This window comes from Centruroides vittatus, unplaced genomic scaffold, assembly GCF_030686945.1.
Source record: "Centruroides vittatus isolate TY-2023 unplaced genomic scaffold, ASM3068694v2 contig_1340, whole genome shotgun sequence".
Taxonomy (NCBI): Eukaryota; Metazoa; Arthropoda; class Arachnida; order Scorpiones; family Buthidae; genus Centruroides; species Centruroides vittatus.
In genome coordinates, this window is record NW_027120853.1 from 43,732 (window position 1) to 70,809 (window position 27,078).

The 27,078-nt window shown below is 31.4% G+C and overlaps 1 protein-coding gene across 1 annotated transcript; it reads right to left on the reverse strand.

Moving 5' to 3' along the window:
• Window positions 1-232: 232 nt before the first annotated feature.
• LOC136990800 (ATP-binding cassette sub-family C member 4-like) lies at window positions 233-26,517 on the reverse strand. Its single transcript, XM_067289228.1, has 9 exons — window positions 26,372-26,517; window positions 15,650-15,883; window positions 15,480-15,580; window positions 9,224-9,421; window positions 8,991-9,146; window positions 4,541-4,630; window positions 4,258-4,430; window positions 478-583; window positions 233-409 (listed from the first exon to the last, which is right to left on the reverse strand). Exons 2-9 carry the CDS (start codon window positions 15,792-15,794, stop codon window positions 233-235), a joined length of 1,146 nt encoding a protein of 381 aa, XP_067145329.1. The 5' UTR covers window positions 15,795-15,883; window positions 26,372-26,517.
• Window positions 26,518-27,078: the final 561 nt, after the last annotated feature.

Consider the following 27,078-nt stretch of genomic DNA (forward strand, 5'->3'; position numbering starts at 1 on the left):
TTACACCATTTAAAAAATTTTTCACAATATTATTTAAAAAATCTGCTGATGACATTTCAATAAATGATCAGAATATATAAATCGATCCGTAAAACTCACAAATACTAATAAATGTTCAGATTTTAACAATTTTATGCTTTATGTGACGTGCGAAAATAACACTCAAAAAACTCAAATAAACATTCATAACTTCAGGTTTACATAATCTATACGTAAAAGACATTTCACTGTTTTATAGTTTTGTTTGTTCGCCCCACTTTTTTGCGAGATATTTATTTTTGGCAATTTCGTATAATTCATTCTTTGAAGCTACTCCCATCTTTGTTACCAAATTATAAAATATACCATTTACGTTCTTCAGTAATGCATACGGCGAGTCAAATTCTTGTACTTTCCCTGAATCTAGTACCTAAAAATTTAAATTGTCTAATTACTAACAGGTATTTATTTTAATATTATTAAATAGAAGAATCTTACCAGAACTCTATCCGAATCGATGATTGTATGTAATCTGTGGGCTATTGTCAACACTGTACAAGATTTGAATTTCTCTCGAATTATTTTCTGTAGACAGGAATCGGTTCTTGATATGAAAGAAAGAAATTCGTCAAAGAGAACTTTACTTCAGTCGTTTATGTAAAAACTATACCAACATTAAATAATAACAAAATGATTAGTCAAGAAATTCAATCCTGTAGATTATGTATGAACCGTCACTAGCATTAAAAAAAAGAATTGTGCTAAACGTCTATTCCGGCTTAGCCTTTGTATCTCCGAAGGTCTCCTGGGATTGTGTACGCAAAGATAAGCATATAGCATAATATTTACGTACTTGGTACATTAATTATAATCATTTAAGTTTTTTAGAAGATTTTATGGAGGTTTTGAGAGATCTTTAAATGCAAAAAACCTGTTCGTAGAAAAGCAAAAACCCTACAAGTCTTATGCATACCAACTAAAGCTAAGTCTTTGGCCTACTATTCGAGGTATGTCCTGTCTAGGTTTTGTCATTTTATTTTTTAAGCAGTGTTATTATGGTAAAAAAATTTTTCCTTAATTTAAAACACTAGGTAATCCAATATATATTGTATAGTTTCTGCTTGTAATATGCGTCTAAAGATGGCATTTGTATTCTTAAGATACGTCGTGGGCTACTTATGTAATACGTATTTTTTTGGATTCACATGTCGGGTTATTGTGTGTATAAAAATGGTTTGTCAATATATTTTTAGTTGACTGAAGAGGGGCAAATGATGCACGAAACGCGTGTGTATAAACGCGTATCAAAGAAATTGAAATAAAAAAGTGAATCGTGCCAAGCGAGCCTTATTGCGCTATATTGCGCTTATAGAACAAACATAAAATAAATAATAAATAAAATAAATGAAACGGTAGCCTCATATGGAAATGAACCATAAACAATTTAATTTCTAATCGCGAAACTCAGCAAGGAGTAAGTGAAAAAATACATTATTACACCACAAAAATATGTGAGCAAATTGAAGGATAGGAAAACTAAAACACACTGCTGGCATTGTAAAACGTTTGAGAATGACGTTAAATTTTGTCAATAATTATGATTCTATCGTCATCTTGAAAACAAACAAAAAAATAGCATCAAGTGACAAGGCCCAACTTTCAGCCACGATAAGTACACACACGTCTTTGTGAAAAAGCTAATCTAGTCGATAGTGACAGCGATGATTGTACTACCGTGCACCAAGTGTTTTCCATCACAAGACATACAAGACAAAGCTTTACTCACCCAACATTACTTTAGATTAGACATATATAGTCAAGAGAATCAACCTATATCTAAATCTGATAGATAGGGTTCAATTATGCTTATTGTGGTGAACATTAGTAAATTTGATATCAAGGCAAAATTCTAGACGAAAGTATAAAGTCAAGATTATTTTCACTTTAAGTGAGCAAGTAATTGCAGTAAAGCAGCAATGGTCTTAAAATAATTGCACTAGTAGGCGTTAAAATTTGTGTTGTCGACCGATAATATACTCATAAATGATACGTGGTTTATGTTACTGATAGGTTATTTGCACACTATACAAAGCTTTACAGCCACATTAGCATAATAAAACAAACCATACTTAGTAAACTTATTGCAGACAATTTCATTTGAAGAAAGTTTAGTATTCAGTTTCATATATAGAGTTCAACTTCTGACAGCAAACAGACAATGCTGAAACAAATACTTTCAACTAATATTGAGAAATGTTTAATTATTGCATTTCGTGAAGCAGGATTACCTGTCCCTAAAACCAAAAAAAGATTGTGTTCAATAAGTCTTTTATTTTCAATTAGGCCTATCAAACAATCTATCAAGAGTCAACACACCAGGACAAAACAAATCGTATTATATAGAGCTCACATCAAACTGTAGCATTCTATAGGACGTTACGGCAAAAGTCCATTAAATGGTTTCCCTAACAAGGATATTGTTATTTGTAAAAAATGATTTTTATGTCGATAGTAATAACGTAAAACGAGAAAGACTGTATAACATTTGCACTAATATATATGTATTTTGACAATAAACAGATAATACTTGTATTCTCAGATAAAAAGAAAGTTTAACCTGGTTTCTAAAGACATTGCTATTATTTACTAAATGTCAAAGTCTTCGTCTGCTGCTAAGACTTGCAATTATTAACGGTACATAATGGATTTTCTACCAAGACAATTCTGCTTTCCATTCATAATGATTGAGTTAAAAGAATAGTAATAATACTTTTCTTTCAGAGATTAATAATAGCTGATCTTAATTCTGTAGAAAATCCATTAGATATTTCTGCACATGCTGCATGCAAATATCGCCAGAGTTACAAATGTAAGCCTAATTATTAAGTAGCAGTTCTTCAAGAGTAAGAAAATGTCACAGTGATATCTGTCACAACAATGATTACATCAACAGAGAAGCATTCTCTTGTTATTGTAATATATAGCGGCTATCCTATAAAGTATTGCATCCTTTGCACATCTTCTTTATAAATGAATTTATACAAATATTTGTAATGTATGTGTGCAAAATGTCTATTCTCTTCCATCAATTATTGTCTGCATGAAATAGCTGTTATAATTCGTAAATACAGATTTTCAATTGATGTTTCTGACATGATCATTCATACAGTTTTCTTTGTTATAGAAAGATATGTAACAGTGCTCTTAATTACTGATTTTAATGCCGTAAGTTTTTTGACTTTACACTTTTTTAGCAACTGTATGGCCAAGTAATCGACTACTGGAAGAATTGTCTAATAGACCTTACACAAACAAACAGACTTGTTGAAAAATACACAAGTGGCGAGCAATGGCAGAACAGAGATCATACTAATTTCACGCACAGAAACCTATAACGACCTTTTATGAAAAATATTTTGAAAATTTGAAATTAGGCAATCCCCTTACAAATGGCGATTAAAATCTTACTAAAATCACCTTTGACCAACAGGCAATTTAATTATGGTACTATTAATTCAATTGTAATATATGATTGAATGTTATTCTATTTACAAGACTTTTCTGTTGTGCTGCATGTCAAACTCATATCTTCGAAGTTCGACTTTAATTCAGGCTTTTCACTATCTGAACATCACGAAATTACCCGAAGACAGCCGTCATTAAACTTATGGTTTCTTCTAAATTTTTTTTTAAATTTGGACTATCAAATACAGCCAAGCTGGTTTCGAGTATTTATTTACCAGACAATAGATCAAAATTTACAAACACTACTGACAGACAACTAATAGCTCTAGCTGAGATGCATGCATGGAACAGTTTATTATCACACAGCAGAACATTAATGTTATGTAAATTAATCCCATATTTACACTTAAATTCAATTATGAATCCGAATATTACGTTTATTAGTATTTTTGTTTAGTGTTTATTATTGTCTTGTAGACAAGAAAAGAGTCTTTTTTCCCTTCCTTATTTTCAATTCGACAAATACAAAATAGAGACAAACAAAACATTAGAAACGAGGTACAATATATTTCGGACATATCACACAATATATTTGTGACAATTTATCAGAATTTGTTCGATTCTCAGAGCGATCGATTGTAATTTCAATCATTCTGCAAATCAATCATTTTATTAGTGGTTTAATATCAACGTAATCATCGTGAATATCAACAATCTTATACCAAACTTATAATCAAACTATTGTCTACTTAACATGAACTATTATATAAAATGATTTATACTTGAAATTATATGATATATTTATATTCTAACTTTTTATCAATATTGGAAGTTGCTTCGTCCATGAGGAGAATTTTATTCTGTCGAAGAATGGTTCTGGCAAGACAAATTAGCTGTCTTTCTCCCACGCTGAAATTTCGCCCTCCTTCTGTTAAATGCGTATCTAACCCGCCAGGTAATTTACTAATAAGTTCTTTTAATTGTACCTTTAATTTAAATATTTATAAAAATAAATACGTGATAATTGAATTTAATCGGAAAAAGGTTTAAAGAGAAAAATTGGAAGCGAATTGAAAAATATTTATTTAATTGTAACCTCCTCTATGGCATTCCACATCATTTCTTCAGAAAATTCATTAAAAGGATCCATGTTTCTTCGAAGAGGCCCCGTAAATAACATTGGATCCTGAAAAAATATACGCATACACTGTAATAACTCTATTTTACAATTCGTTTCTATATTGAACAATATGAGTTACAATTACGAAAAAGATAGACCCAGCAGTAACCAAGCGGTTTGTGCCCAGACTACTGAGATTTCTGTCGTGGGTTTTCGCCGCGATCGGACATAGTGTTATCCGGGTTTTCTCCACGTTTATAACGCTTAAATAGGGACCAGTTACCCTTAAAATGTTCTTTCGGAAGGCATCTCCTAGGCAGATCGCCTAAGTGTTGCGTTGTCATAACTCAATACAACGAAGAAAAAAACAAAGAAACAAACGAAGACAAATATTAAAATACGTTACTTCAATAATCATCGTAGAATACACAGGATGCAGTAAAGCATATACCTATAAGCAATGTTGAGTTGATTCATTTCATGTTTTTTTTAAAACATTTGAGTCAGTTTGAACTTTCAAAAATTCAATCTGATTGCTAAGAAATTAGTGGATTAATATGATTTCATTTTCTGATTGGTATGTAATTATCGGTAAAATGTCATTATTGGCAATCTGTAAAATCAATATAGAACCAAATTATGGAAATGTTTGATTTTTGTAACATTTAATAAGTTATGTGTGATTCGAATTTTTCGAGAACTACTGTAGAATTTGTAACAGTACATGTTGCTGCCTGTTTCGATTAGTTTAGTCAATGGCTCTCTGCCATCAGTCAACTGATCATGTTTTTTCGAATCAGATTGAATCGATCACATCTAATAACGACTTTTGCGCATGTACTTTGTTGCGCTTTACAGGATTGCGTTTATTTCTACGCGTGGTATTTACAGCATAACGTGTCCAAAGAAATTATTGTTCGCCCCATATGATAAAATAAGTTTATTGCAGACATAACAATAATAGAATATTATTTAAAACGTGATTAATTAATTAATTTCTATCAAAGAATTTATCCGTGAAACAAAAAGAAAGTCTTTAACAGTCTCCGTGAAAAGAAGCCGATCATTCATAATTGTCCAATGAATTATGATTTATTGGACAATTATGAATGATCGGCTTCTTTTCACCGAGACTGTTAACCCTGCGTTAGTTGCAAGGAATCGTTCTCTTACTTAGGTCGCATTGGTCTGTCAGACCCGCCATTTTTATTTTGAAATTAATAAATTTTTTCTATCGCGTAGAAAAACTACAATTTTTCCGTTAAATTTTACGCTTTGTTATCTATTTAGTAGTATATATTACTTTTGTATTGACAAAATTGTCTTTTCAATATTTATTTTTACGTAATTTGATGAAAAAACACAAAATAATAAACATATCAAATTTCAACTCGCTTTATTTAAGTTATCTGACGTTTCACCGATAATCATCGGGTTTGTTTGCCAATGGGGAAGAAAGATCACTCATTCGGTTGAAGTCAGTAGAAATTCAGTACTACTGCTAAAAGTTTTATAATAGACCTCGCGTTACACCCTATCGCGAGAGTCAATAAACATTAATTGTTTTATGGCTCTATTAAAAAATGCTTTTTTCTGGGTTTCAAATCGACTAATTGACAACTGTTTTATTCTGTTTTACTCCTTAGAATGTCTTCTTCAAGATTTAACAGATAGTTGTGTTAGATTTTTACACATGAATTTTATTTTTAATTTTTAATGTGATATAGTCGTGTGTTAGACTTAACTTGATCACCTAATTAAAAAATTGACATCGGTAAAAATATTATTCAATCTATCAAAATTCTTTGTTGATAGTTTATATATAAATGTTTTTTCTGCACGAAATAAATCAATCGAAAAAATAATGAGAAAACCATCAAAAATTCAGCAATTAATGACATGTTCTCGATTCTGTAATTTGTTTTTTTTATAATATAAAATATTCACATAATAAAACTTTAAAAAGGCATGCATATCAATATCTGAATGTTATTAAAATGCAATTATCAAAAATTTTATAATTATCACAATTTGTATTATCATAATTTAGTTTTGAGTTTTTTGTCGCGCTTTGTGTATCGCGCGACAAAACAGTCGCTACGCGATCAAACGCAGCGATTTTATTCATAATTACTTGTTATGTAGATCGGTCTAACTTTTTAGGTTTGTTTTGTTGTGCCGCGATGAATAATGAAAAAATAATAAAAGCAGATTATGATTAAAAATATTTTTATCAGATTAATCTAGATTATTAGATTATAGAATAATTATAGCTATGCGATATGATTGTCGCATAGTTGTAATTATTTTCCATATATCTAATTTCTTAATGTTTACTCATCTAAACACTGTCGAACATTTCATTAGCAATTTATAACTCATAACGCGATTAAAACAAAAGAATTTATAGCGAATGTGTAAATTCGATTACCAAGATTATTTCCGAGGGAACAGGATATTTCCCGGAATTTTATAGCTAGACTGTTTTCACAAGTGTCTGATTAGTTAGTAAAAGTAAAAAAAAGCCAACTTGCATCGCCTAATAAACGAGGAATAATCATAAATTAATTATAAAAGTGATAAAGAAAAGAATAAAGTGATAAAAATATAAAGTAATTAAAAATTAATTAGACATTACTTTTAAAAACAATATTATAACAAAAATAAACAAAAATATAAATATACAAATAAATAACGATATGATAGGATTTAATAAACACCGCGCGACAACTTAAACGCGATAAAGTTATTGCGACACTCGCTATCGGCAACGGCGACAAATTAAACGGTCTCTTTTTACCCCCATCATGAGTCGCATGTGTCTGACAGACCCAAAGTATTTTTTTCTCAAAAATAAGCGTTGCTATTCATAAAAATTTAACAGCATTGTCATCGGGTTAAAAAGTTAGAAGAATATTAATTTTTTCAGATTTTTTGGAAAATATTCAATATTAAAAAATTTTAATTAAAGTTCGCGCCGAGTCTGTAAGACCCGTGCGACTCGCGGAAATTGTTAAAGACTTCCTTTTTGTTTCACGGATAAATTCTTTGATTGAAATTAATTAATTAATCACGTTTTAAATACTATTCTATTATTGTTATGTCTGCAATAAAGAATATATATTGTTTTGAACCGACAGCTAATTAAATTTCTTCGCTTTTATCAAGTTAAATGATATCATGTATATACGCTATTAATAGACTAAAATTAATTTTAAAAAATTAATATTGGTGTATACAGTTAAACCTTGGGGTACAAATGCCCCTGTTTACAAACAACATTTTGAACGATTATTTGCACCGGTTTCCGCACAATAACTCGTTCCTCGAACCATCTACTCGGCACTACTGGCCACAGATAGTCAACTTCCTATACTTCATGTGTTAAAGAAAGCCTGACCAGTTAACAAAAAAACTACTGATTCGGCAGTGGCGCCGAGATCTGCCTAGCTTCTTTAGACGTCACAGCACGAACCTTCGATGACGTTTTTAGTCAAATAAAATTTCAACACGCATGCGCGTATTCACCGTTAAATCCGAGCAAGGCGCGAACCCACGAACAAACTTCCAGTGTTGAGGAACAGAACCGCTTATCTCACTGGTTGATCTATAAATAATATTATATTATACACAATATTATACTGTATTTGTAAGCATTTTTATGGATGAAATACAGCTGAAAACGTAAAAAAAATTTTGGTTTTAGGTTGGAGTACAGATTAATACATTTTGCATTGTTTGTTATAGAAAAATTCGTTTCGGTTTAAGAAGAAATCGGTTTTAGAATAACTTTCTGTAATGAATTAAGTTCCTAAATTGAAGATTGACTATATTTTATTTTCCTCTAAATTAAATGTTTTTCTATATAAAGTGAATTTATTTATGAACACATCTTTTATTCATAATCATAATATAATTTTATGAAGATTCGTATAAAGTTATTAAACAAATACGTAGAACTAATAATTTCACAATCGCAATTGCATTAAAGTTAAAATGCGATTTATTAAAACATAGATAAGTGTAGAAAATTTCTACGAAGCATGAAGAGTAGTCGTTTCGTGTCTCTAATATATTTTATAAAGTACATGTTCGTTTAACTTAGACTATTAGAAATTACTATATTTCGAATTGCTGGTTTTAATTAATTAAGAAAAATATAATTGTGTCTCAATGTTCATAAATGTGACTTGTTCGAAAAATGATCACATTATATTTCACAAGTCACTTGACATTACTTAATAATAAGTTCATTCAAATTATATTACACCTTCTTGGCTTAGCTATCTGCATCGATATGGTCATGTTTTATCATAATTAATGAATTAAATTTTCGTACAGAAAAGTAAATAAAAACATTTTTATCTGGAAAAAGTATGAAGGTAATTAAATAGAAATTATACTCATTGAATTAATTATTACTTACCTGAGGAATGATAGATATTTTACTACGAAGATCCCGTAGTCCCATATCTTTAATGTCAACTCCATCGATGGTTATTGTTCCTGTTGGCTCTGTCATGCGAAATAACGAAGCAATTATAGAACTTTTTCCTGCTCCTGTTCTTCCAACAATTCCTATCTGCAATTAATTAATTAATAAACACCAATTCAAACAATAATTACGAACAATACTCTTCCAATTTGCAGATGTTTTACCTTTTCTCCAGGGCGAATATGAAATGTTAAGTTCTTTAACACAATATTTTTATCCTTGGAGTATTGTAAAGAAACATTATCGAAACGAATTTCTCCTGTTTCAGGCCAATCGGAGGGTGGCCGTTTATTAGGTAAACTTTCGTAAAATGCTTCCGATTTCAAATTGCTATACTTCAGAATGCGTTTTACCGAGTTCATCTGGAAAATTTATTTTATAAGAAATAACAATTACATTATCAAGAAAATAAATCATTCATAGAATTTCATTTTATTTATTGATACAGATATTTTGTGTAAAGGAGTGGTTAACAACATTAATACTTAGTTTTCCCGTTATTTTAAATTAGTTTCTATTCTTATAAAACTATTATATCTCCTACGTACTGATATACTCTAACATTTATTTTCTTATCATAAAATATGTAGGAATTAATTTAAAATTTCAGAAATATTTAAAAGTGGAAAATATTTTAACTTTTTTGCTACATTTCTTAAATTTTAGATTTTCTCTTTAATATTTTATATAAAACAAAAAAAAACTGATAAACTTATGAATTATTTAACTGTCATATATGTTTATAGTTATAATTTCACACTTCTGAAGATTCCTGTTTTCAATCAGGTTTAAAAAGTTGTAAAATAACTAGCGAGTGGGCTGGCGTTGCTCGAGCAAAATTAATCATAGCGAAGATTAAGATTATTACATTATAGTCAACCTTACCCGTTTTTACATAATGCAAGAATTGAGATCCCCTGTTTCCAGACTAATTAGAGAATTTTTAGATGGGTCTAAAAATATGTTCGATTTTCCGCAAAAACAAAAAAAACTGCATCTGCGTCTTGCACGTCGTTTTCTCTTAATAATTCCATTGTTATATACCTCCACTGTTTCTTAACACTTCCATTGTTATTTGACACTTCCATTGTTACTTGACACTTCCATTGTTACTTCACACTTCCATTGTTGACAAAAGTGTTAAGCCTTAATCCTGTCCCTTTCCCCGTGAGGAGAAATTTCAAAAAATCCCTTCTTAGTGTGCGTTCTCGTGACGTACCCTAACTGTGTACCAAATTTCAACTTTCAACTTTTAACCGTCTGGGCTCTACGCTGATTATTATTATCACTATTATTATTATCAACTCGTCTCGATTATATATATAGATTGCTTTGTTGAGATTCAATATTATTCATATTCAATAATTTCAATTTTCTAAACGATAATAAATCAAGAACGTCTTTTTCTCTGTTTCTTGATATGTTTCAGTTATTGAACTGTTTTTACTACATTATTAATAATTAGATTATTTTATTTTTCTATCAACATGTTCTATTTGTAAATTTCAGATAATCTAACATTTTCGGAACAATGAAATTTGATTTTTTCGACAAGAGTCAATTTAGATATTTTGTATGATCTTTCTTTTCCTCTGTAAAAGAATTTCAGCTTTCAGGCAATTAAATATTGAAAAAATCTTGACTTGGGTGAACAAATTCAAAACTTAGTTACTCGTGGTGACAACGATATCTGTACATCTGATATATTAATTTGCCAAACACCATTTAGTGTTAGAAATGTTGGAATTAAAACATTTACGAACATGCCCTTTGGAAGAAGCGCGATAAAATAAGTGTATTTCCTTTTTATTTATCTTTTCATACTGTCGTCCTGTGAACCAGTTTCCAGAGGTGGAAACCCTATGTGACATGGTGGGATAATTTTTTTGTGTAAACACAAATTACTTGTAATTTCTTTCAGGGCATTCATGCAATATTAATTAACTTTATCTGAAATAAAATAACAAGTTCATTTTAAAGTACACAATAGAAACATACGTATTGACATATACACGGAGAATTTTCAGGTTCTATTCAAATGTGTAATTTACCATCCTTAAGCTTGATATTTATTTATTAATGAATGTACAATACTTTAATATAAATCGTTAATTTTTCAAAACAAAAATGAACTTTAGAAAGTATTCAAAAGAATCAAAAACCGGAATAAAAAAAATTTTGATATCGTCGCATCACTAATATGTATACAGTCATTTATTTCGTATTTTACAGTAAGATACGTAATGACGAGCGCTGGGGAATAATACCCGAGGTTAGAGTTAGTGCTATTGGTGGGTGGTGGATTTTCGAAGAAAAAAGTCTATAATAGCCTTTTGGCGGCCGAGAATAATAGACTCCATGTTGTTGCCCAGTGTTCGAGATGGTGAAGTGCAGTCTGGATGCGTTAGGAAGCTTGGATAGGGCTAGTGTTTGTGGTTAGAAAAAAAAGATCTCAGCATAAAGGATTGCCGTTATATTGGCTGAAAGCACTGTCCATAAGTCTGCCACATAAAAAGTAAAAGGACAGGGGCGAGGACGAACTTTCACGCGTTTTCTTTCATTTCTATCGGTTGCCAGGCAATAACTCGGTAGAAGTGTTGCCAGAGAGTGTTCAGGTTGTCTGGCGCTGGCAACCACAATGTCAATTAAAATATATATATAAAGAGAGAAATTTCTCTTTCAATTAAAATTTTGCCGCGCGTCGCGCTGTCATCGACATGACATGTGTGGAAAAAAATATAGCGTAATTCGATGTATTATTGTGAAGTGTGAAGACAAATAATAAAAAGGAATTGATTTAGTAAAGAATAAACTTTAAATGTCGTTTCTTTGGTTACAGGTGAGCATGTCCATTACATTTTAAAGGTGTTATTTTGGTGATGTAAATTTAAAATTAGTAACATAAAACTTTTGGTTACAGAGCAACACATCGTGGTTTATTTTATTTGTCGAGTCTTTTTCCTTTTTGGAAGATAATATAAACCTTATTTTTATATATGAGCCCTTTAAAACCAAAGTGGTGTAAGTCCATTAAACACTGTTTTGAGATATAAAGATTTTTAGTAGAATAGTAGTTGAAAATTCCAGAGTACTAGCAAACAAAAATTTTCCCACCCCATGTGTTCAAAACTGATTGTTTTAACCCATGTATGTGTTTTTTGTCCTTATCCCCATTTTATAAGTAAGTTATAAGCACTTAAACTGACTTACACCACTTTTGCTTTACACAGATTGAGGGTATGGTTTAAGAACGAACTTGCATAATCAAAAAAAATATATTTTTTATTTTATTTAAAAAATAGTATATTACGTCAAAAAATGATATAAATCAATGTCATATAGTTAGATATCAGCTACAACAATTTCAGCTATTCAACATCCCTAGTATCATCAGCAGGCAGTGGTCCATTGTCTTCAACAGAGTTAGAAGTGTGAAGGTTTAAATAGTATGCATGATGGATAGGGGGAATGTAGCCAGAATGTCTTGCATATCTTTTTTTTCTCTTCAGTCACAGGCCTTGGTCCATTGTAGAGTTGAGACAAAAGTACATTTGCCAGTGATAACGGCTGTCCTAGTATTCTTGGTAGTTTCATGTTCAGCTTGAAAAATGCCTGCTCATCAGACGTGTTCTCCTTGTAAAAGCTTGCATATGGATCAGATTTCTGATACCTAATCCATTGCATTTTTAGCCATAAAACTGGATGGTTTTCTTCATCATGCTTTCTCTCGGTAATGGTTTTTTCCATATTTTGTGTAGCTAAAAAATTTTTGCCAGACATCATAGTAAGATGGAAAGGATTCTTTTTCCTTGCTTTTGTGATAACTCGATACCAGTCAGTAGGGCAAGAAATCTGTGAACTCTTACTGTACAGTTCAATTGAGCCAAAATCTGAATCATTAGGAAGATAAAAATGACTACTGGTAATAAACTTTTGGTCAATGGTTTCAATGTTGTTGTCTGCACTCAAAACTAGCCTCAATAAATTTAATTCCATTTTCCAGTTCTGATTTTGTCCTGTGCATGTATCGCTGTATAATACAACGTGTTTTGCTGTTGGTGCTCTACATTTTTAGTGTTTGAATATTTTATGTGTTTGACCATTTTATGTGTTTGACCACTTTATGTGTTTGACCACACATGCACTGAATTCCTGTGAGCCTCTAGATCCTACAATTTCATCCCAACACATAAAGCCTAGTCCTGTTGATAACTCTTGGCAACCTAAGTTATAAACGTATAAATTACGTTTATAATAAACGATTTGGCATGTAAGTTTTGGAAATGGTAATGACTTTTCCAAATCAAATGAAAAACAGTAATATGAGCTAACAGAAGCCGATTTTTCGGAGTCTTTTTTCATAGCATGACTTACCTTCTCAACTTTTCGTAGATGAAGTTCTCCAATTTAAGAAAGAATTTAAGTTCTCCAATTTCTTCGAGCTGAGAAAAATGCAATAAATAACGATTTTATTGCTTGCCGCATTTGTGTCAATATAAAAATATTTTACACTGTTTAAAAGTAGAGAAAATAAAGTAAACAAAGATGTAATAATAATTTTTGAAGCGAAGCCAGAAATTTTACAATTTTAAGATAAAAAATGGCGTCTGTTGGAGGCCTGGTGACTGAAATTAAATCGAAAAATCATGTGACTGCAGAAGAGATGTACAATCAGTAGCATGTAGTATTCATGACACTAGAACAAAAACAGTAACTGGAATAGTGGTGTAACTCCCAGTTACACCACTTTGGCTATCAACAGATAGATAGCACTGCTGACTGCATAAACTTGTGCTGCCATTTGTGGAGCTGTTTGGGGAACTAGGAGCTACACCATGATTTCTGTAGGTAGTTTTACATATACGTAATTCATTTCTACTATTAACGCAGATTTTTTCAAAAGTTGAGTTACACCACTTTGGCTTTAAGGGGCTTATATATATATATGTATAAATGGGAGAAAATGAATATCTTCAGTTCAAATCCTTGGATAAATTGTAATTATATAAATAAAAACAAAGTAATAATCTAAGATTTTGAGACGAGTAAAAACATTTAAAGTTTAATAAAAATATACTGAACGAAAAATGCAAAAAAAAGAAAAAATTAGAACCACTATAAAAATTAGAACGCAACAAATTTTCAAAATGATGAAATGACTCAATGATGAAATTACTCGAAACGCTAGAAAAAATATGCATAAATATTCAACAGGCGGCAATAATTGTAAAATTATTGAAAGAAATAACTTAAGTTTAAACAATATCGAATTATTTTGAAAAAATTCATTTTAAAATGCGATAGACATTGTAAAAGGAATAGGGAAAATAGAATATAAAGTTCTTCGTTGCTTCTTGTTCTTTCGTTTGCTTTTTGGAATTAAGAAAAAGTTTGGGAAGATTAAAAAAATGTTTCAAATCCATCTTGTTTAAAGGTTGTTCTTTTAAAAAGGATCTGAGGTAATATAAGCGCAGCCGACAAGATAGTTGGTGCACGCACCAAGGTTCGAAGAATATACAGGTTTTACGTCGGAAAAGGAGTAGGAAATCTTTTTTACTTTGTCGAAACCAAAATTTCACAGCGGAATGCTAAACGTAAAGTGAGTTAAAAAGGTATATCTACGGATCGTGGCGAAAGAGCTTTGTGGCACAATAGGCGATGGTCTGAATGTTTCGGAGTTAAGAAATTATAAAAAGTAAGGATTTTATTAAAGTTTTCAGTATTTCAAATCCCTTATCCGTTACAGAGGTCGAAAATTTTTTTAACATTTTCTTTTCTTTTTTTTAAATTTTAAACTTTTCTTTTAATGTTCTGTTTGAATCTTAACGTTACCATTCGTCGAAGTCAAACATATACAATAGATAATAAAACATATATATATATATATATTGTGTTATAAATATGTGTTATAAATATAAATATGTATATGTGTTATAAATATAAATCTAGCAATATATATATATATTGCTAGATTTATATTTATAACACACTCGGGTGTAAGGCGACTAAGTCCAATGTCACTATAACACGTTTTCGCTGTTTACAGGTTATCCACTATAAGCATCGTTTGATAAAAGCGATTAATAAATTTTTCGATGTTACCGTGTATATTAAAACGCATTAATCAACAATTTGCAGAATCTTTCAATATTTTTTGACTGTAGAGTAATTGAAGAAAAACATTTCTAAATTTAAAAATACCAGTATCGTTAAACCAACGTGCAAATTCCTATATTAAACATTATTCTCTTAATATACGTAAGATAAAATAATAATAATAACGCGTGCTGTGTGATCATAAGTAGATTTTCTCTTACAAGAAGTTGATCTTCTTCGAAAAATTTGATATCGCCCGATAAAGAAATCTTTCCGTTTGTTTGAAATTAAAATTTTTAATCGGGTTGGGTAAATATGTAATACCTGAAATTCCACTTCAGATGCAAATCCAATAAGGTGTTGATATAGTATAATAATTAGTATTCCATAATTAAATACAAGTCCAATTTGGATTCCTACGTCATCTAAAGTAAAAGTAAAAATTTAAAATTATTTTTTTTATAAACTGTAGACATATAAATATATTCACTTACCTGCATTACTTGAGACACCGAAAACAATAACAGTGATAATTAGATTTATAAAACAAATTATGTTACTGTATATGGAAAGCCATCGATTTAAAGCCAGGTAAAGGAACCACGTTGAAGTGTGCTTATCCTGATACTTATTAAACATATATTTAAATTTGCTTTCAGCATTAAATGCTCTAATTGTCGTCAATCCGTAAAGGGATACACTCAGATGAGAAAATACTGGACTTCTCACTGCAAAAAAAAAAAATCAAATATTTAAACGATGATTTATTTTATATAATAATTATTAACTTATTATTTCTAAAAATGTACCAGAACATTTTTACCCGTGTCTAACAAACTATTGATCGTATATGCATGTAACTTAAAACGCAAGCAAAAATTCGCTCTATTTATGCAAAGAGTAATTGAGAAAGAATATTTTTTTTTAAAATATGTCAAAACAAAAACCACAAAAAGTATTAAACATAGTAATAATTTCTCGCAGAAAAGAATAGCAATATGTCACGGGGTTGATTTCAGTACGAACTCTTTTCACAACGACTACTCATGATGGTTAAAACGTTGATAAATTTCTGTTGTAAGCTTTGTTGGGAGAAAAGGCTATCCACGATCGAAAGTACACTAAAACTGCTAAACTCTTCTTTTAATGCTAACAACAGGCATCTTGTCAAACACAGCATGACATTACTGCATGAATTTCAATTTGCGGAATATCTTTATTACAAAAACAGAGTAAGGAGTTGCGTATTTTTCCCGCTAAAAAACATCTTTACGTCTAACAAACACTAAAGTATTTGAACAAAACTTTAGAATTATGCGTGGTACAATCTGTTATGAGATTTTATTTTAAAAGCATTTATATTATTAATTAGTCTGAAAAAGCGAAATGCTTAACATGAGTTAAAAAACAAAATGTGGCATGGTAATTTGTACAAAATTGGCATGGTAATTTGTACAAAATTGGCATTGACCTTATACCTTTTATTGTAAATAAATTAACCTTGTTTATATGAATCAAGGATAATCCACTTTTTCATACTTCGTCGCGGAAAATCTAGATTATAAACTGAAAATCTATAATTGTACATTTACCGTAATTATATTTTGAAATCGACTTAAAGTTTGTGAACAGAATACATATTATACGTTCTTCAATTGTTCTGTGAAATTTTTCGTAAACATCTAAAAACTGTTATTGTAATGTAATCTGTTATCATTATGTAAGTATAGACTGGATGTTGTCAATTAAGATAATAAAACAATGGATTTATTTATTTATTTATTTTAATAGTACAAGGAAAGCCCTGTATGTACGGGCAATAAGTGAGCAAACAAGAAAATATTACAATCATACATAATAGTATAAGAATACAATACAATATCTTCTACTTGAGACACGTGACAATCAATCTATAATCATGAAGAGGTATACAATTATTCGCGTCACATCCCTACTAAAGACAATAAATGTTCCCCAAAAAGCAAAATGACAAATAACAAATAAACACACAAAACAAGAAAGTGGCAGCGATTGGTCGACGCATATAAAACTAAAAGTAATAATAAAACAAAGTAAATTAAACAAATACCTGAAAAATAGTAAAGTGTTAATTAATAACCGCCCAAAAGCGCCGACCATAAACGCTGCCAACTAGCCAACATTCAGATGTCCTCTTAAATACTGTAATTACACCACCTGTTGGACAAACTTCTGAAAAAAGAAAGAGTAAAAAATAGCTTATTCCAATCAAATCAGTCTTGTTGATCGTTTATCTTAGTAATAAACCTATAAATACAATAATATTTGTTATGGTCTTGCAACAATTGCCTATATGATTGCATTGACAAATAATCTTCTCCAAAGCACTTTTGTCTATCTGCAGTTAAAACTTTACATTCAGCTACCACATGGTAAGCATCAAAATTGACGCAAGAATCACAGAACTCACAATACTCGATACACGGAGAACTCATTCGTCTAAATGTATTACAACGAACATGTAGCACTGCTTGAATCATAGAAAATGGTCTTTCCATATTTAAATAAGTCAGCGACCCCCAATCATTAAAAACCTCCAGATACCATTTATTATATTTATAGTTGGCCGCTCTATCTTTAAATTCGTTTACATAATTGATCGCAAGCCGCATTAAAATATCAGAGGCAATAGTTTCATTGACCATTGTCGGATCCATTCGATAACCGAACTTCTGCATCAAAGACATAATACGATCACCCCACGCTATTCTTAACGAAAATAATAATAATTTAGCCGACTCAGTAAGCTTACTAGCAGCCTGTTTATAAACCCATCTTAAATTACTTTTTATTATATTAAAATAAAGGGGAACCCTTTGAAACTCCAAATATATAATATACGATGGAATCCATCTCTTTAATGAATATAGACGCTTAATAAAATTAATTTGTAGATTATCATCTCTATCTTTCCAATCAAAACCCCACACCTCAGACCCATATAGCACTACTGACTGTATAAAAGCCTCAAACATTTTTAACTTATCTTTCCACCGTACCAATCTACCAGCAACACATGCCTTAATAATCTTATCTATTCCTATATTCACTTTATTATGAATATACTTTAAATGTTTAGAAAAACGACCGTTGGACTGGAAGAATACACCCAAATATTTATACTCATCAACTACTTCTATTTTACCCTCTTGTAAAAACCAATTTTCCCTTTTAGCATGTTTTCCTCCGTTTCGAAAAACCATAATTTTAGATTTATTAATATTCACAGAAAGATTTAACTCCTGTAAAGCCATTTCCAAAAAATCTATCAATCTCTGTAGGCCCAAGGGCGAGTCTGCCATGACCACCAAATCATCAGCATACGTCAAAATTTTCACTTCAGTTCCCAAAAGATCAATACCCCCTAATTCAGAAGCAGTCAATTTGCTCACCAGTGGAAATAAATATAGATTAAACAATAATGGGCTCAAAACACAACCCTGTTTCACACCCTTAAACGTATAAAAAAGATCAGAAATACCATCTTTACCGGACACACCTGCCTCCGTATTCGTATATAACTGCATCAAAAAATTAACAAATTTATAACTCAACCCAATCTTCAATAGCTGTCTCCACAAAATGTCTCTATCCAAGGAATCAAATGCAGCAGTCAAATCCACAAAAAAGACGTAGAGTTTGCCTCGTTTCTTCCTTAAAGCCTTCTGTATTAAAGCATATAGAACAAAAATATTGTCCAATGTTGAGAAACCCGACCGGAAACCAACCTGGAAGTCCGAAAGAACTTCAAACTTATTCAACCACATTACCAATCGCTTACCTAAGATTTTACAAAACACTTTAGAAATAGTCGGTAATAATGAAATTGGTCTATAATTTTCCGGCAAATCTCTACGCCCCTTCTTAAATATAGGAATGATCTTACATATGCGCCAATCCAAAGGAATTATTCCTGATTGATAGACATTATTAAACAAACCTGCCAAATATCCAACCAACTCTGGATGATTCTTATACAGCTCCACCGGAATACCATCTATACCTGGAGCAGTCCCATTTTTCATGGAAACTAGAACCTTTTTCACTTCCTGTTCCGTTATCTCTGTATCCAACAACTCGTCCTGCCAATTCATACACCAATTATATACAGCGATATCTGGTAAATACTGCCTAGAACAAAATTTCCGAGCAAAATACGATACCCAATCAAGAGCCGGAAGTTCACTACGTTTCCTACCAATAAAGAAATTAATACATCGAAGAACTGTTTACTATCACCGGACGCCAAATTACTGTTCAACCTTTTCAAAAATAGCTTTTTCTTAGCTCTACATAAATTACGAGTGATGTTCCGTTCCTTAATGAAATTACCCACAGCAATACTATTTCCAGTCTTGGCTCGCCTCATTCTTTTCAATGCCTGGTTTCTCATCGCAATACTCAATCTACAATCAACATCAAACCAAGAAAGAGACGAACCAACCGACCTTTGAAACCAATCAGAAAATGATGATTTAATTAAATCGTCCAAAATCTCAAACGATAATACCGACTGACTCCGGATGGCAGACAATAAATCACCATATTTATGACTCATCACCTCCTTACTTGCTTCCCTCCAAAAGATTCTCACTCTATTATCTCTAGACCCGATCCACCGTTCTTTAGTTTTCTTATTGACTTTACACTTTAAAGTCAATCCGATTGGAAAATGATTACTATAAACTTTATCCAATACAAAAAAAGTAGAAACATCAGCCAATCGAGTCAACTTGACCAACACTAGATCAATAACAGAGCAACTTATTTCTCCTACGTAAGTATAATAACCTTTAGGGCCGATTGCAGAGACAACGTTTAAAGGCCGACGGCGGTTTACAGATCGGGTAGACCGCGGGTCAGAAAAATTTCATTGCAGAGACAGAGTTTCACGCTTGCCACAATGTAGACAGCGATTAGAAACAAGTTATTTGACCTACTTTCTAGACTCCCTCGATAGCAGGTTTAGAGAGCATTTTACTTGAGTATAAGACGCCATATTCATTTGTTGGTCGTATTATAATGGATATTCTGAATTTAATACATCTTGCGAACGGGACGAATCAAGAACATTATTCATCTCGGCAATTACGAAGAGAGAGGGTAATGCGAGATCGGAATAATCCTATGGAAATCTATTCCGAAGACGAATTTCGAATTCGGTATAGATTTTCTAAATCTGGATTCGTTCGCATTTTAAATCGTATTGGCGACGAAATTAAACATCTAGATGGAAGAGGGTTGCCGTTAACTACCGAGCAACAATTATTGACGGCATTACGATTTTATGCCACCGGAAGCTACCAGAGGGTAGCCGGTGATCTTATCGGAGTTCACGTCTCTACTGTATGCAGGTATCTATCAAACTATTATTAAATAAATTTAAAAAATTTTTTGTATAGTGTTAGAGACGTTTATAAGAATGAGGTCTTATTTAACGTTTGTATAAGTTATATATTGCATTTTTTATTAATTATCGTTATATCCTTATCAGAACCATCCAAAATGTTTCAAAGGCATTGGTTCATTTGAAGAATGCCGAAATTGTATTTCCGACAGAATCGGAACTTCCATCTGTTAAACATGATTTTTCGGTATTGTCTAAGGATAACTTTCCTGGTATAATTGGGGCAATTGATTGCACCCATATACCTATCCAGTGTCCTGACAGCAGTAGAGCACAAGTTTTTTATAATAGAAAATCCTATTATTCTATTAACTGCCAGGTGAGAATTATTTACATATATCATCATCTTTACTTAATTATGAGGTTAAGAAAATAACATATTTAAGTAAAATTTCAATAAAATACAATTTTATTGTTCTCCACAAATATTTTTGTAACTAATTTATTGTAGCTTAAATGACTATTAAGTATGCAATGGCCTATATATTTTTCTAACATTTTAAATTGTTATGCCTTGTTATGAACAGTTATATTCTTGACTATTTCTTTGACATGAAAATAAAAATATCAAATAATATCTTTGATATCTCAACCTGATAACTTTAATGAAAATATATAATTGATGCATGTTTAAATGTATATTTTAGGTCATCTGTGATGGAAAGATGAAAATTAGGAATATTGTTGCTCGGTGGCCAGGTTCAACACATGACAGCAGAATTTTTTCTAACAGCAGTATTAAAGAAAAACTTCACCAAGGATATTGTAATGGATATCTGGTTGGTGACAGTGGCTATCCTTGTTTGCCGTACTTAATGACCCCATTTCTACATCCGCAGAATCACGGCGAAAGACGGTACAACAAAGCTCATTCACGAGCAAGAAATATCGTGGAGAGATTATTTGGGGTGTGGAAAAGACGATTTCCCTGCATAGGAAGTTGTCTAAGAACGAAATTAGACAACACGCTCAATATAATAATAGCCACTGCAATTTTACATAATTGGGCCATTGATTTTAAAGAGGAGGAGTTTCTGATTGAGCATTCAAATGAAGAGAGAGAGGAAGAAAGTTCATACATGAATGGGCAATCAAGTTCAGGGTCTGCTCTTCGAAGATCTATTGTACTGCAACATTTCACTTAAATGAAACAGTACTATAGAAATTTCACAAAAGGTCCTTTTCAGGACCATACAATTTTGATAAAAAGTGAGCCTATCACAGACAAAATAATTCTCTTTTTATTCGTTTTAAATAAAAATATTTCTTAACATAACCTATGTAACAAATTAAAGAAACATTCATACAATTGTTTTATTCATCCATATTTCCTCAAAAAGATTTAAAATATGATTTCTATGTTTAATGTTTGTTCTACCATATATTTGGTTATTTTACACTAAAATTAAATACATAAAATGTCAACATAAATCTGATAATGTGGTTAAAACCAGTTTTAAAGTCATTATAGAATTTATTCATAGAAAGTTGAGCTAAAAATATAAATTAATGTCTTCATTTTATTTACAAATTTCAAAATTTTGTTTAAAACTTACATTTTGGACTCAGCATATTACTTAGATATTTTATAATATGGAATTTTCATATTTTATTACTGATTTTTAATCTGTTCTTCTACATTCTGTTATAAAAGTATAAGGAACACCATAAATTTTGTGATTTTTCAAAATTTATTTAAATTTTTTATTATAGAAAACAGTTTTATATGTTTTAAAACATATTTTTGTCAGGAATTACTGAATCAGTTTTACCTCTCCATCCATTCCACTCACCTCCCAAAACCACCCCAAATCATTACAGACCCAGCCTCTTGTTGCTGGCTTATTTTAACGTTGCTTTCGCTTCTTAAATTATGCCAATATGAAAATTCATCAGGGCCATCTAAATTAAACTTTTTCTCGTCACTAAACATTATTTCTAACCATTCTTCAGTTCATCCCATCTTGTCATTAGCCCAGTTTAAATGCATTGATTTGTGTTTGGCAGTTAAAAGGTGGTTTCAACTTCATTTTTAAATAAATTACATTGTCATTGTTTTTTAAAGTTCTCCAAACAGTCACATGAGATAAATCTATTGGTAATTCAGCAGCAGCTTGCCTTGTTGACTTGCTTTTATTAATTATAAGCTTAAAAACTTCTCTCTCATTTCTTGATGTTAAACATTTAGGCTGTCCTGACTTTCTTTTTTGCCCATAATTTTTACATTGTTGGAAAACATTTTGAACATTTTCAATAAAACATTCAAAAAAGCCACCATGACAGTTAAAAATGATGACATCTCACCCTAGTCATGATAATTATAATCTTTATTTTCTTATATTTTTTCTTTGATATTCTCCCATCATCTAATTGTTTATTAACATGATATGACCACTTTTAACTAAAGTTGTTGGCCCTGAAAAGGGCCGTTTTAATATTTATTAAATACATTTAGTTATTTTCTAATAATTTTAGTTCTTGCAGAAGTTTCAACTTTTTTAATCTTAATAACTCTATGTTAAGTTGTTCTGCTTCTTGCTTTTTCCTCTCTGTATCTTGTTTTATATTCTCTGTATCTTGTTTCATTTTCTCTGTTTTTATGCCCTCCTCTATTAGCTGGATTTGGGCTTTCTCTAATGAATTAATGCTATAAATATAATATAAATCATTATTTTTTAGAAAGTAATTATTAATATTTAGTATTATTTTATCTGAATATTATTTACCGTTGTCTTTTGGGTGGTGGTGGATCATCTGCCACGTTCACATTTTCCCTGACAGCTACATCACTTATCACTACAGGTGAAAATATTGCTGAATTAGAGTGTTCATTTGTATCTGTAAGTGATTCAATATTTTCATATGTAACGATAAGTGGCGATGGTGGATCATCTGGATTGGGTAATGGTTCAATACTGTCACCCAAAACAGATAAAACCACTTGCGTGGAGGGATTCAATGATAATGGTGCTGGTCCTCCACCTGTTATATGTGCAGCACGTCGGTTATTATCTGCCTCTTTTTTGGCATCTATTTTTAATCGCTTCCAGCAACCTATAACATAGATCATAAGATATACTTTTCTAGTAAATTTTTCTTAAATTAAATATGCTATTTTAATATTTGTATATTTACATAATCTATTAATCTAATAAATAGAAGTAGGGATTAGTAGGATATGAAATCTTGATTCAGAATAGAGTTCTACAATTCGGACTTTTTCTCCTTACTCTTTCACATAAATATAGATTGTACAAAGTAATTTTCATTGTAATAAATTTAATTTAGGTGATTAATAATCGTAACTTTTTATTTTCTTTTTATTAAAATTTTGAATTATTATTCTACTTTGATATTATTAATGTTAAAAATATTGGTAAAAAATATTAACTAACATTTTATAATCTGAAATGAATATTTTACATTCATACTTGCCTTTCAATTGTGCTATTGTACGAGCTGCTCTACAGGGAAATGACGAAGAGAATTCGTTTTGAATCTTCTCCCATGCGGTTTTTTTTTACGCTAGAGTACGGTTATCATACCCCTTCTCTTCAATTACGGGATAATTTTTAATAATTTCCGCCAGGACGTTCTTTTCTTCTTCCGAAAAGTTCCTACACGTTTTCGACACAGTCGCCATGTTTCTGACGTCACACGAATAATCTGATTGGCTGAATTACTCCTAAAACAAGGGAGTAATGGCGAAGAAAGTAACAGCCAATGTTTTGCCGAGATTCGTTTAGACGACGTTCAGAAATAGACGGTCGTCGTCTTTGCAATGCATTTTTAACCGCGGTTCAGCCAGCCAACGTCTATAGGCCGTTCTGTTGTTAAACGTCGTTTAACGTAATCTCTGTCTCTGCAATCGGCTGTTAGAGTCCGCTGTACCTCTACCATTCAAAATTAAATATCCTGCGGATTCACAAAATTCCAACACTAATCTACCACGATTATTTATCAGAGTATCCCGCGATACTCTTGACGTCCAAGTCCAATCAAACTCTTCATTACTATCAAAAATCCATTCCTGTGGCTCCAAACCTGTACGAGCGTTAAAATCCCCGATCAAGCAATCCAAATCATAACAACCAGCCAACCTAACCACCTCCATTCAAATAGTATTCCATATAGCCAGTCTTATATACACAAAACAAAAGGACGTCACTAGATGCGCTGTTGTCACTTGAAAAAGATAGGCATTGGGTTGTTGTGCAAGTATATTCAGTTTCAACGAATTTGCTATCAATAACATCCAACCGCCAATGAAACGCCCTCTATCAGTCTCCCGATATCCTGCTTCCTGAATAACCATAAACTTGTCCAAACTGTCAACATTAGACAAAATAGTCCTACCATCCCACCACGTCTCCATTAAGAAAACAATGTCAAAAGTACACAAATAATTCCAAAAAGAGTTAGGTTTATTAACAACCCCTTCGCAATTCCACGAAAGTACATTCGTACCTGCTCCCAGTCAAGTTGCGGTTAGCTCTTCCATTGTCTTGGAAACAATGTTATATTTATAAATTTTATCATTAACTTTAACCGCATTTCGATTATTTAAATAAGTAATTACAGCTCCCATCTTCTTTTTTTCTTTGGCGAAATTATTAGTTATTTTTCTTATCTCCCTAGTTAACGGAGGAATGTCATCCATTAGAAATATCCTAGAACCCTTTAATTTGAATGCCATTCTTCTAATCTTACATTTATCACCATAATCCAAAAAACTACAGTAAATCAATCTAATTCTATTCATCTGTTGCTGCCCTAATCTGTAACACCGGTCCAAACTGACCTGATCGACATTTAATTTATCACGAAAAAACTCCAACACTACTTTCTTAACCGACAAATTCTCGTTTTCCGATTCAGGTAATCCAGAAATTATCAAATTATTACGTCTTAAAAAACACTCAAACCGCTTCTGACTTAATGTAAATTCAGCCAATTTTTTCTCTAAGTCTATTCCATCGACCGATACAATCTTACCGGCATCATGAGTGAGTTTTTTCTCTAGAACCTCGATTCTCGATTCTAAATTCACAATGGCTTCATCCAAATTTTCCACCCAGGAATAAATTCTATCAATTTTGTTAATCATTCCTTCCAATTTCGAGTTCTGTTTTAAATTTAATTGAATTAATAACGATATCCCATCCTTGATGTCCAATTCTCCCTGAAGAAGTTCCAAAATCCTCGTTTCCTCCAAAGGATCAGGATGGAACACCTTAGATCTACTATCCGTTTGACTAATCGGAGAATAAGTCTTTCTTTTCGACATCACGCAAAAATCCAATAATCTTACCTGAAAAATAGTAAAGTGTTAATTAATAACCGCCCAAAAGCGCCGACCATAAACGCTGCCAACTAGCCAACATCCAGATGTCCTCTTAAATACTGTAATTACACCCCCTGTTGGACAAACTTCTGAAAAATAGTAAAGTGTTAATTAATAACCGCCCAAAAGCGCCGACCATAAACGCTGCCCAAAACACTGGAATTAATAGTGACCAAAAAAGTCTTGAAATGAGTAAATCCGTTTTCACAATTACAGAACTAATACATTATTTTTTCACGCTAGTTTTAAAAAACTCTTTAACTTATGAAATTATATAATTGTTCATACTGTTTTACAATCTAACTCGGCATCATAAAATAGTGTGTTTACCGAGTCTCTTTAATTTTGTTTACAGAATTTTATCGTAATTATTCTGCACGCGATTAAGTTAAATACAAGAAACTCTTCTATATTCTAAATACTTACATTTTCCTTCCAAATGTTTTATGCTTTTCAACACTCGGCTGAAAATCGTCCACAAAGCGTAGAATATTACTGAAAGGACAGCAATCAATATAAGTAGATACGGACAGAGGATTGCTTGAAGAACACATATGCCGACGAGAACTGAACTTCCCTATAATTAAAATATATAAATTGCTAATAAGTTTTAAGATCTCTAAATATTTAAGTTTTACAAGTAAAGTATAAAATAAAAATTCTACAAGTGCATTTAGAAGAGTCACATCTTTGTTCAAAAATGTAAACTGGTGTGTCACAAGTGTTGAACAATCGACTTTACGTATAGCTGTTTTTTAGAGGTTCCATGGCGATTAATAAACAAAAATGAAATTTAATTATTTTCGCTTTAAGATCCACTATCTTTTGAGACGTTGCAAAGAAGTTTTGGTTTTATTTTTTTCGGGGATAGGATTTCATATTTTTCGGGAAATTTACTACATTTCATAACTAAAAATAAAGAAGAAGAAAGCTTAACAAGCTGTATCCAGATGAACATGTGCCACTAGTAGTAACGTCTAGGTGCAGTGTTTTAAAATCTTCAAGAAGGTCTTAATGTTTTTCGAGATTCCGGAATGAAAATTATTATAAAATCTAAAAATGAAAATCTTTATTTTCACATTTCTACTGTATATAACAGGAGGAAGATACGGCAATCGGTGAAAAACGACTTT